General features: G+C 35.9%; 4 protein-coding genes across 21 annotated transcripts in view; 2 read left to right on the top strand and 2 right to left on the bottom strand.

The window, feature by feature from the left end:
- wake (ankyrin repeat and fibronectin type III domain containing protein wide awake) overlaps nucleotides 1–12,707 on the bottom strand; it is a 532,593-nt gene that overhangs the window by 53,250 nt on the left and 466,636 nt on the right. The window lies entirely within an intron of this gene.
- LOC141460080 (uncharacterized) lies at nucleotides 2,276–4,647 on the bottom strand. Its single transcript, XM_074139746.1, has 2 exons — nucleotides 4,489–4,647; nucleotides 2,276–2,871 (listed from the first exon to the last, which is right to left on the bottom strand). The coding sequence occupies exons 1-2, from the start codon at nucleotides 4,559–4,561 to the stop codon at nucleotides 2,630–2,632; spliced, it is 315 nt and encodes a 104-aa protein (XP_073995847.1). The 5' UTR covers nucleotides 4,562–4,647; the 3' UTR covers nucleotides 2,276–2,629.
- LOC141460072 (uncharacterized) lies at nucleotides 5,002–6,394 on the top strand. Its single transcript, XM_074139736.1, has 2 exons — nucleotides 5,002–5,235; nucleotides 5,387–6,394. Exons 1-2 carry the CDS (start codon nucleotides 5,166–5,168, stop codon nucleotides 5,944–5,946), a joined length of 630 nt encoding a protein of 209 aa, XP_073995837.1. The 5' UTR covers nucleotides 5,002–5,165; the 3' UTR covers nucleotides 5,947–6,394.
- Nucleotides 9,631–10,585, top strand: LOC141460073 (uncharacterized). 2 transcript variants are annotated; one of them, XM_074139737.1, is made up of 2 exons: nucleotides 9,631–9,789; nucleotides 9,876–10,585. In XM_074139737.1, exons 1-2 carry the CDS (start codon nucleotides 9,717–9,719, stop codon nucleotides 10,391–10,393), a joined length of 591 nt encoding a protein of 196 aa, XP_073995838.1. In that variant the 5' UTR covers nucleotides 9,631–9,716; the 3' UTR covers nucleotides 10,394–10,585. The 2 variants fall into 2 exon arrangements, with proteins under 2 accessions (XP_073995838.1, XP_073995839.1); XM_074139738.1 differs by having other exon boundaries at nucleotides 9,632–9,789; nucleotides 9,897–10,585.

Below are 12,707 nucleotides of genomic sequence, written 5' to 3'. Positions count from 1 at the left end.
CATGCATGTGCGCCAAGGGCGTGATTGGAGTGAACGACGACCATCCAGTGTTGGAAGCCGTTAGTTCGCCAGATTGGCAAGCTTACGCAACCATCCTAGGAGGTCAGCGTTGTGTTGAGATGGTCGCGTGGCCACCGCCGCTTTAGTCTGCGTTGAGGATTAGAAGGAGGTGTTGTAGTAGACATGTTGTGGATCAGAGGGTTGAAGTGATCGTATAGATTTGAATGGAGTTTTGTGTATTGAGTTTGGGCTATTTCAAAAACGAGAGGAATATTGAGATCAGAGTGTATAGTATGATGGGAGACGTAGAAGGGAGCCGTTAACTATTTTTCTTAGAATTTTTGATTGTAAGGTCTGAAGTCGGTTGATGTTCGATTTTTTGGCACTTCCGTAAAGTTGTATTCCGTACGTCCATATTGGGGCAAGTAGAGCGGTATATAGTGATCGTTTGTTCGTCAGGGTCAGTTTTGATCGTTTGTCGAGTAATCTTTTCAACATTTTATACCACAGATTGAGGTCAGTTCGTTTGAGTCTCGTGTGAGGGTTCCACGTTAGTCGTTTGTCAAGATCTAGTCCGATCCAACTGATATAAAATAAAATAAAAATACACATTCTTACTTCCTGTTTGCGGTAAGAGCAACCATTGCGTTTCCGTTTTTTGAGTTTTCACAGGAAATATTCGTTTTTGAAGTTTCTGTTTATGAAAAAAAGTGGTCTCAGAAAAACAAAAGAAAAACCTCAAAAAGCTGGGAGCAATAACTTGAGGTTTCAATTTGGTTTCACCAAGAGTTCCGTTAGTAACTTCTGCAGCGATCAATTTTGAGATCTTTTTAAAAAGGAACCCATTTTTGTATTCATGTTGATTCATGAGTACGAGTATGTACTCAATAAGTTCCATCACCCATATTTTCATTAAAGTGCTTCATTAACGGCGTATTTTCCTCAAGGTCTTTTCCACTTCGGAAAACCGTCATTAAATGGCCATTTCCGGTAAAAAAAGAATACGCATTATTTTCATTGTTGACGTAGTAACTATTTATTTTTAGTCAAAGAGGCTTATTTTTGCTAACCGCTTGGAATTTCTATTTGACGAAGGCCTTATCTTTGCAAAGACCATGTGGACATGATCTCTTTTGGTCTCCAGCAAAAGCAGCATGGCTATTTTTCCTGACAGAGTCTGCTCAGTAGCTCTAGGGGTCAATCAATCAATCCTACTTCTTCTGAAGGTACGAGGCTTGTTGTGAATCCTGGTTCCAGTAAGAAAAAAAACCTTGCCTCATATGGTTTTCAATTGCCAGAGACTTCTTAATGGCGATATGATCCACCATAGTTTGGAATTTCATCTTGAGCTTGCTGAAGAATATATTGTGTTTATTTCTTGTAAATTTTAGAATCTCTACTTGTTACCTACTGCCAAATTTTGTACTTCTTGGTAAATTTCTTGCTTCCAAGTCCCCCAAAGTAAACGGTTAACTGAAGCAAAAGGTCAGAGAGGGCGAACTGATGATGGAACTTGAAACGCCAACTAGCAAATGTACTGCAATCTGACCGGATGTGAGAAACTACACTCTCATCCTGTCATGTGCACATAATAATTCAAAGGGAGGTGAAGCCTCTAAGCGGGAGAACTACCAGATCAAGCTGGCATGGGCACTAAATATAGTACGGATTAAGGGTTAGGGTGTTGATATAGTGGTTAAGATCGTGGCTTTGTAAGTGGGAGATCTCCAGTTCGAATCCCGCGCATGACTACTTTTTATTTGTTAGTAAAAAAAATTGTTTATAGTAAAGTATGAGCTTCCACGCCTTCAACCACGACCACCTAATTGGTAGTTGGACGCTAAAGCCCCGCCTGAAAAAAAAAATGGGCGATTATTTTACTTCATAGTCCGGTTTAAGGCCCCGTGACACTAGTGGTCTGAACTTGTATGATGCTGACCCTGAGAAAATTACCTCTCCAGTTAATAAGCTTCAAAAAGGCCGCAGGTGAAAAGAAGACGTACAGTTTGTAACATCTGCTAGGTCTTCGCGACTAGGCCCTTGCAGGATGCCAGCTTACCTTCAAAGAGACCTACTACATCAACCTAAAATTAGGTGCATCATTGACCAGTAACCTAATTCTTCTAATAGTCCCTACAAGTACTTGGTTACAATCAGCGAAGTCGAGGAAATCGAACTTAGGGCCATTTCCTTCTCAATTAGTCCTCAATTAATCACAGTGCCCTAAAGAACTAACCGTCAAAGAGGAAATCGAGCAAAGAAAAGTTAACTCTGATTAATATTCATCCCTTTTATATGCATACATTGAAAATTATATATATTTGTAATTGATTTTAGATGAAAACATTAACATTGCAGTTTTAAAATGACACTATAATCAAATACCAAACATGATAGACTACGAGTTTTTTCTTTGACAAAAAGCAGTTATTGCAAATCAATAAAAATAAATCACAGTACTTACTTAAATAGAAAGTAAAATTATAAATATTAAAGGTTAAAGCTACATTTCTTTCTAGCTTATCCCTAAGCTTAAAACTGAAAATTTAAGCAATTTAACTCCGGAACAATATTTAGCATAAGTTAGCCCTAAAACTATTATTATTAAATTTTTCTTTAAAATGGAAGCTCAATATGCTAAAATGTCATCAAGTAAATAAGCAGGAGTTATTAATACTGCAGCGTATGTATCATTAAGTGACTCATCGGCCGTATCGCCTGCTGTTTGCTCAGATGACTCAGATGATTCGCTAGATGAATCTGATTCTTCTGCCGGTTCCTCAGTTGAGTCCACTTCTTCTGCTGGTTCCTCAGTTGAGTCTGCTTCTTCTGCCGGTTGCTCAGTTGAGTCTGATTCTTCTGCTGCTTGATCTGTGATTTAATGATTTAAGATATTTTATATTCCTTTTAGATTTAAAAAAAAAAAAGTAAAAAAAAAAAGAAAAAGCCCGCATTTTTTTACATAAGTTAAAAACAAAGGATAGAAATTTTGTTCTAAAACATTCACTTGACGTTCTCGGCCCGCAATTCACGTACAATTTGTCCCGCAACCTTTTTTTTGGCATTGGCTTTCGCCATACAGCCTAGACATCGTCTAGGTGCTTATTACTAGAATATCACTCACTCTCCATTCTTACTTATAAATACATTCGCTTCACACATTCATCCCTCTACTATATACAACTATTTACATACAAACTTACCAACTAATGGTTGGATCAGTACTCTATATTTCTGCCATCCTTATAGCTTAACCGAAATTAAAATCACTGTAATCCTTCTCTAATCATTTTCTTCCATTCATTCTAATCGGCTATAACTTTTAAATACATTCATGTTTCTTTGGCTAGCTCTGCTATAGATTTAAGCACATACGAGGGTCGTTTGAAAAGTCCGTGCAAAGTCAGAGAGATAGCACTACTGGCGCGTATCGAGGTTATGTTTAGTTAGTAGCATCTCTTGGAAGAACACACACCAAGTTTCAGCCAGATCGGTCTATTTCTTTGTGTTTGGCATTCGTTTGAATCGAGGAAGTCGAGTGATTTTCAAAAAATGGACGAAAAAGAATTTGTGTATTGATTAAACACTACTTTATGAAAGGCAAAACGCCTCAGGAGACTAAAGAGAAGCTTGATAAACATTATGGTGACTCTGCACCTTCGATTAGAACAGTTTATAAGTGGTTTCAAAATTTTCGGAGTGGCCATATGGGCACAAGTGACGCTGAACGTTCTGGACGCCCTGTTGAGGTTACTACTCCAGAAATCATTGATAAAATCCATGATATGGTGATGGATGACAGAAGAGTGAAGGTGCGTGAGATTGCTAGTGCTGTGGGCATCTCGAATGAACGGGTCCCATATGTTGGGTGGAGAATATTATGTCTTTGTAGCGAAATGGTGCATCTAAATACCCATATATGTAGTCAAACATTCGTTTCCTTTCTACCACATAACGTGGGACATATCATTATTATATGTTTGAAATCCTCCTCCTCATTGCAATCTACAAACATTACACTTTTGTAACCCTTATACGATTGTTGCACCGAATAGTTTTAAGTTATTAATTTTACTTATAGATTATAAGACTTTCTAATACTTAAGTTTATTAGGGGGGGGAAGCTTAACCCCTATTTCTCGGCCCCCCACAAAACTTACTTGAAAAGTATTATTCTAGAAAAATGTCTTAGATAAAAGTTATAGATCCATATGTATGCAATGAGCTTACGAAGTTGAAAGAAAAAACTAACTGAAACCCATTTTTTTTGGGAGGGGGGAATGCCCCAAAAAAACTTGAAAAAACAATTCAATAAATTAACAATTTCCGGTTTTTTTAAGCTGATTTCATTCAAAAAGTTATCTTTGATTTACTATAGATATACAAACAAACACACACGCCATTTCAGACTTTTAAAAGATCACACAAAACAAGTTCATTTCCGGTCATAATTAAATATCGAAAAAAAATTATAAATTTATTACTCACCATCCGGTTGTGGTGCACAATAAATGTGCATTATAACAACACCGATTACTACTAGCAAGTACAGTGACTTCATTTTGGTGCTTAGTAAGTGTTCAGCTCGTTTAGGCTATTAATGGTAGCAGAGTACGCGCTATATATACTTTTATGTCTTAAGATATCATAAATGATGCTACTACATTTTTTTTTTTACTTAATCATTATTAAAATATTCAATAAATAGCGATTACGAAACCAAAAAATAAAGAACATGAAAACTAATTTAAATGTCTGAAGTTTTCATTTAAAAATATGATGACGTCAAGCATGATAAAAAAGATAAGTCTAATGGACTGGTCAGGTCGCAAAAACGTGAAAAAAAAATAGTTAAAATAAAACTATAATCGATTAAGGAAAATTGTCTAAATAACTATTTTTGAAAATTTAAAAATAGTTAATATTAATTTTATATATATATGAACTTGGAAAAAAAATATATGCAAAATTCAATGAAATCGTAAAGTAATTGAAACCAAAAATATTTATGGTTTGCGCTACTAATTAGGCAGCGATAATGTACTATTATTATATCACCAAAATAACCATAACGAAGTAAAGGGGAAAAAGTAAATTAAAAATATAAATGCGACAAAGTGCGAAAAATAAATAGTATCGAAACCACCTGTGTACTAAGTAGTAAAATGAAGTTTCTATTCCTGACAGTCATCAGCATTAGCTTGACTTATATTTACTGTGCGCCATGTCTAAACAGTAAGTAATAATTATTTAATTTCATTTCTTTCAAAAAGCAAGTTCGTTATTAGATAGAAAGATCGTAATCGTGTAGACTTCCGGTTTAGAATTTAAGGCGTAAAAAAGCTAGTGCTTAACTATATAATATATTTTCCCCCCCCCCAAACAGGTAGGCCCATCTTTCTGATAACAAAGGAATTAGAGGTGATTGAACTTATAATAGATGTATCTAGTTTGTTGGATCAAATATCTATCGAGCCAGAAACAGCTATAGAATCACCCGAAGAAGCGGAAACAACAGAAGAACCATCTAAAGAGATAGAAACAGCTGAGGAATCACCTGAAGAAGTAGATGCAACAGAGGAATCACCTGAAGAAGCAGATGCAACAGAGGAACCACCTGAAGAAGCAGATGCAACAGAGGAACCACCTGAAGAAGCAGATGCAACAGAGGAATCACCTGAAGAAGCAGATGCAACAGAGGAATCACCTGAAGAAGTAGATGCAACAGAGGAATCACCTGAAGAAGTAGATGCAACAGAGGAATCACCTGAAGAAGTAGATGCAACAGAGGAATCACCTGAAGAAGTAGATGCAACAGAGGAATCACCTGAAGAAGTAGATGCAACAGAGGAATCACCTGAAGAAGTAGATGCAACAGAGGAATCACCTGAAGTAACAGCACCAGCAGAAGAATCACCTCAAGAAATAGAATCATCTAAGGAATGAGAAACAGCAGAGCAATCGTCCGACTAATCATAATCTACAAATCTATTATCAAAATTCAAGAAAGTGTTTTGGGAAATAAATCGAAGAATCGATTTTTCAGGGTGTATTTTTGGCGAGAGGGGGTGAGGAATTTCCTCTAAAAAAAACGGCTCAAAGAATTTTATTTTTCAATTTCATATGCCCAGCACAAACAAGCAGATCTGTAAATTTTACTTAAAAAATTTCCCAAAAGAAAAACGTTTTTTGTAAGCCAGTTTAGGAGGAGCTTTGGGTCAAGTTTCCCTCCCAAGTAAGTGTAACGAAAGGTCTAATTAACTGCGTAATATTACTTGAAATAAAATGTATAAGCTAAATTTTAAATTTAAATGAAATCGGTTGAAGCGAATGCGCGTTATTTTTGCTAAAAATAAATTTTGTTGTAAATTTTATTACGTAAATTGCAATGTAACCGGAAGTCGGGCGAGTATTTTTCGAGGATGTGCTGTTTTGAACTTTTGTACCAATTATATTTTAAATATTCAATATATATATAATTTGTAAATAAATTATCTACTTCTATTTGTGAGTACAAGAAACAAATGATAGCTTTATTAATTTCGTTTTCAAATTGTCCAATATATATGTATTGAAACATAATGTATGTTTCAAAATGGCCAAATTTACATCTTGACCAAATAAGAGCTTATTTTGTTTGACAAAATTTACACTTGTATAACCTAATAAAATACAAAGTTTTCTTTAAATTTATTCAACTAAGAAAAGCTTATTTCCTTTCAGTTTTTCCTTCATTTCACAGAGATTTTCTTCAAGAAATTAAAACATAATTAGGTTTACATTTAAAAAAAAAAAAAAACTTTACAAATGACTTATACTCGTATAAGTCCATCTTAAAAGTTCAACGAATAAGTGAGAATTTCCCTAAAATGTTTTAAGTCTAAAGATGATATTTACGCAACAAAACATCGTACCATAAATACTGTGGAAGTTGTACTAATTTAAAGGGAATCGAGGAACCGGAAGTGTAATTAATACCGGAAGGAAGAAAAATATTTTCAGGAAAATTTGATGTTAATTTTTTTTTTTTGTTTTTTAACTTTTATTTAACATCATTTATTTTGCTGTGATTTAACATCAAGGATTGCCGAGGATGATGTAAAGAACATCCAAGATCTGCAGCCTCTCTTAGCCATTGAAGGCCTGGTCCATCTACACACACCCAACACTCTCAGGTTCTCTCTTCTTCCAGCCTTCCTCTATTTCGTCTCTCTCTCTCAACCCGAATCGCTGGTGAAAAGCTTCTTAGGTATTCTGTTTTCCTCAAATTCTTTGTAAGTGACTCAGCCAGCTCACCACTATGCCTCTGCTCTACATAAAGCTCTTTCAGTTCTTGGTGTTTGAACCTCATGCACCATGAGTTTACCATGGAAAACCATTCAGATGCATCAGAGACTGTATAGTCCGTCCTTACGTAAAAGTTATGTTTCGATTTTTAATTTTTATTCGACCATTTTCTTGAATTAGATTTCGGTAAGAGGTTTTGAAGACTTCAAAAAGACGAGGAAGGAATCGTTTTGTCTTAAGACTATTAAGTTATCGTCAGCGAAGGTAGAAATTAGTGTAGATGATAAATCAGCTGTATAAACTTTCTTTTCAGACATCAAAAATAATAGGAGAAATAAAGATGTAAACATCTAGAGAGAGGCACCGGATCTACCAGAGGTAAGCAACAGGAATTCACTCCCACTTGACTTAGGCGATCCATTAAGACGATAAAAACATCCTTCTGTTCCGTGACAATGATATTTCTAGATCACATAGCACCTACTGTTAGGAATTATAGTCAACAAAAGTGGATATAAGGAATCAGTTCCCTTCAGGAAGAAAGGGAACAAATCTGGAGTGACCTCTCACGGCTTTCTCTCTCTCTCTCTCAAGAAAATACTCAAAATCCAGAATTTCAGCCCCATATTTAATTTTTCTCAATAGAGAAAAGCGAAGTTTTTCAATTAGGAGTCTAATTTTCTCAATTGAATTGCCACAGGAATTAATTCATTTTAAGATATTATGAGTGCAAAACACTTTTGTAAAAATAATCTTTTATTTATTTATTTGCAACTTTAGAAAATAAGTATACATCTAGCAAAAGGGTTGTACAAAGAAACATTTGATTGTGCTACAGAGCTGGCTCAGGGCCACAACCAGGATGACGGGATGAGAGGAAACCAGCCAGCGCTGGAACTCTCTAGGAACTTATTGGGGTTTAGGAAGCAATGAGGTCACGTGGCCAATGCTGTTTTAAGAGTGACGTGGAGAATTATCAGGATCGGGACGATGTGGATAATGAGGATTTGGGTGATCACAGAGAGTTTGCTGTGGAAATTTCAGGAATCGGGTGTGGATTAACTTTATTTACATACGAAATATTGAGATCATGATGGAGGGTGCGGTTGGAGACTGAACAGACGCTATCGACCACTTAAAAGACTCTTAGACGACAGATCAAAACCCTCTCTGGACAACAAAACACTTAAATTATACTTCTATTTTGAAACCCATCTGGGCGTATGGAATAAATCTGTGGGGTTCAACCAAACGCTCCAATCTCCGAAAGGAATCAATCTCTTCAATCTAAAATACTTCGAACTATTTGTAAATGCTCCATTTTATGTCTCTTAACCTGGACTATACACACTGTGACCTTAACATTCCTTTTGTCACAACAAGTCGCTGAAAACACGATACAGAAAACTCCACTTCAACCTGCAATCTCATATAAATCCTCTAGCTAAAAATCTTTCTTCTAGAACTCTTCCTGACAACCCGGACAAGACGTCTTAAAAGACAGTTGCCTCGTGTTCTCCTCTCCAGTGAAGAGAATGACTAACCATTTAATGTTTTGGAGCGTTACCACTGCGGTAACTTCTCCACTCGTTACCTTATCATTTACTACTCAATTGTATCATTGTTACTAGTCTTTTCCAGCTGGCGGAAGCTGAATGAATTCTTCTCCCGTTTAAATGATCATCCCGACTATGTCGACATGATCAGCATACCCGAGCAACTGGATGGATCTATTGAATATACTGCCGACAGCCTATTGGCCCGTCTTTCTTGCTACTTATCCAGGACCAAATTGAATAAGAGGTAGGCTAGAAGTATCACCCTGCTTCACTCCCCCTCTTAATAGGAAATCTCTTCATACAGTCCCGTCCGTATTTGGACAGAACTCCAAACTTTGTGTTATAATTTTATTTTTTATTTCTTCCGTTTGTTACTGGAACTTAAAACTAAGGACTAAAGGACACCAGAGACTAAAAACCCTCTCTAAAATTCCCTATTTCCAGCAACTCGGTGTAGGCGGCGCCTTAGCGCGGTTACTAATACTTCCCAATATCATGACTGTCCTTTTTTTATATTATTCGTCACAATTACTTAAAATATGATAAAAATAAATTTAAAATTCCCAGAAATTTAAAGCGATAAGTTCGCTTTTATTTTAAACAAAATGCGTCACAGTTTTTGTTAAGAAATTTAATGGCTATTCCCCCCCTCCCAACCCCGAAAATAGCATATCAATAAGTTTTGCTTTTTAAAGGAGATAATTTCCCAAATTTTCTAAAATAACAACTAAAGTTAATGGATTCAATAAATAACATCTACTAAAATATATTTAGTTTATCATTTCAAAGTAAATAATAATAAAAAAAAATATAGTATAAATATGGGTAAACATTAGCTCTTAAAGTGTAGTTACTTACTGTAGCATCAAAATGAAGTTACTATTTATGTTGGTAATCTGCATCACTATGATGCACATTTATTGTGCTCCCAACCCAAATGCAAGTGAGTATTGCATACATATGTTCAATTGCCTAAATTTACAGTTTTCATGAGAATTCAAATGTAATTTAATAATAATTATATTTAAGATCTAATGCGGTTACTATTAGGTCCAACTGGTTCTTCGGAAGGCGGAGAGTCCGGTTCATCCGAAGGTGGTGAGTCTGAAGGAGGCGGTGAGTCCGAAGGAGGTGAATCTGAAGGAGGCGGTGAGTCCGAAGGAGGTGAATCTGAAGGAGGCGAGTCTGAAGGTGGTGAGTCTGAAGGAGGTGAATCTGATGAGTCCGAAGGGGGTGATTCCGAAGGAGGCGGTGAGTCCGAAGGAGGTATGTCTGAAGGAGGCGGTGAGTCCGAAGATGGTGAATCTGAAGGAGGTGGTGAGTCCGAAGGTGGTGAATCTGAAGGAGGCGGTGAGTCTGAAGGGGGTGATTCTGAAGGAGGCGGTGAGTCCGAAGGGGGTGATTCTGAAGGAGGCGGTGAGTCCGGTTCATCCGAAGGTGGTGAGTCTGAAGGTGGAGAATCAGGATCGTCTGGAGGTGGTGAGTCAGGTTCATCAGGAGGCGGTGAATCTAACGAGTCATCAGAAGAATCTGATTCTTCTTGTTAACAAATCATCTAGAGAAGTCAATTCGAATCATCCGATTAATCAGTCCTTAAACTTCATGATTCTAATCAGTGAACTTCGAATCTTAATTATAATTTACTAGTCTGAAACTAGTCACAATAGAAATAATTTTCTATTTAGATTTATTGCGCACATTATAGATTTTATTAATAAAGTGTGATGTCCTTACTAGAAGTTTTCCTTTTTTCATTGTAATCCTCTAAATCAAGCCCTGAAAGATTTTCCAAGTTTCAAACACTGTGAAACCCTTTTAAGCGTAAGTTTAAACGCCGGAAGCTTTAATCATTGTGATATTTGTATCCAGCAGGGTGGGCATTCCTTCCTGTTTTAGGTGTACAAAATTTATTTAATACATTCTACACGTTTTCAGCAGTCAACAACTAATAAAATTCGGCTTCGAACTCGAAAATTTCTAAATTGGAGTAAAGGATTTTGTGTTGGGAATTCAAACTTCGAAATTGGTTCAGCCAATTTTTCAGATAATGAGGTCACAGATTTGATGAATTGAATTCTAAATTTTTGCTTATTTATGCTTAATGTAAACAGCTTCTAATCCACAAAACAAGAACAGGAAATAAGACAAGAAATAGGCAACCCGCAGGAAATAAAAGCAAACCAAAACATGAAGTATAATTAAAGCAAAAATATTGTTAACAATAAATTCAATTTTCTATTTAACCCTCAAGTCTCAAGTGGTATTTAAATTTATTAAGTTCTGATTCATTAAGACTAGCTGTTTTATATCGATTGATTGTTTAAGTCATTTAAATAAATAAGTATATTAAAAAGAGCAAAATATTATAATTTGGGTTACTTTTCTTTGCTTCGAGAAAATCTAACAGCTAACAGCTGTATTCGTTGGAACCCAGAGTATTCGCTAACCAATCAGCTTAGTCCCTTATGTGATATAATTCTGTTAAACAAAACAGTGGCAAAGTTTTAAAACTTTCTCAGATTAAAGTAACTTTCTCAGACGAACAAAGAAATAGCAAGTGTAGTGCGAGACGTTAACGTAAATGAAGTCGAAACCAAACCGATTAATCTAACTCTGATGATACATTAAAGTATGAAACCTGACTGCAATAAACATGCATGCTACGACAGGATAAAATCGAAGATATTATACAGTCCTGTAGACCATTAACCATACCATTAATTTGGTATCGACTATTAAAAGAAAGGTAGTTAAAGTGAAAATTAGTAGGAAAGACTATTCTGAAGTACTCTTAAAATTATACTTAAGCCATTTTGAGTAGAAAATCGTCAAGATTTAGAAAAATAACCAACGGATAAAAGCCTAAACAAAGCATCAAATCTGCACTTTAAAATTAGACAGTAGAACAACCTCCTTTCCATAAAATCGCAGTAAATATTCCCTGAAATATTCTGAAGAAAGCTTTCCAAAGAGGATTGTATTTAGGATTTGGAGCGCTTTATTAAGGAATTATAAAACCACAACAAGAGCGACCTAGGCTTTGTTTTCCTGCCAGAATCCTCTCATGCAATTTCTAACCTTTGTAGTAAAGTAAATTTGCAGTAAAGTATGTTAGGCGGTTAAGAGACTAGACCCGCAAAGCTAAGATGTATTGTTGGTTAGTGGATTCGATTTCCCCGGTCTAGGTCTTGTATTTTATTTAATAGTTAATATGAGAAATTTGCAGTAAAGTATGTTAGGCGGTTATAGACTAGACCCGCAATGCTAAGGTGTATTGTTGGTTAGTGGATTCGATTTCCAGTCTAGGTCTTGGATTTTATTTAATGGTTAATATGAGAAATTTGTAAAGTATATTTGCTAGTCGCCTCCATCCACTACACCTAATTTGGTAGTTGGAGCCTGCCTGAAAAAAATGGGCATTACTTTACTTTTACTTTAAAATGACGTTGACTGCGGACAGGGCAATCTTCTTCGAAAAACAAGAACTTTTTCTCCTCTATGATGCTCCGTAGTCAGCTGTCGACCATATCGACTGCATGGACGAGTATCTATACTATTTTATTATAAATAATTATAGAATAGTTCAAACCAGGCCCAACATCCACAGCAAAAAGAGCAACATTAAGATGATGATGGAACAGAGATTGGTAATCACTTCCGCAAGCAATATTAATGCAACCAACTGGTAACAAACAGAAAAATAGAAACTAGTGGATATTTTCTGATCGAGATCTGTGCATTATAAACATTGAAAGTAACGAGACCAAATTGGGCATGATCCATGAGATCCATTTTGGAAAATGAACTTAAGAGGCTGAACAAAGATTGCTTTGGTGTAAAAGCGGTTAGCCAGAATCACGT

The sequence above is a fragment of the Rhodnius prolixus genome, unplaced genomic scaffold (genome assembly GCF_049639745.1).
Source record: "Rhodnius prolixus isolate KJV_2025 unplaced genomic scaffold, Rpr scaffold_6, whole genome shotgun sequence".
Taxonomy (NCBI): Eukaryota; Metazoa; Arthropoda; class Insecta; order Hemiptera; family Reduviidae; genus Rhodnius; species Rhodnius prolixus.
Note: the sequence above shows the minus strand (reverse complement) of the source record. Positions and strands in the feature narration are given on the sequence as shown.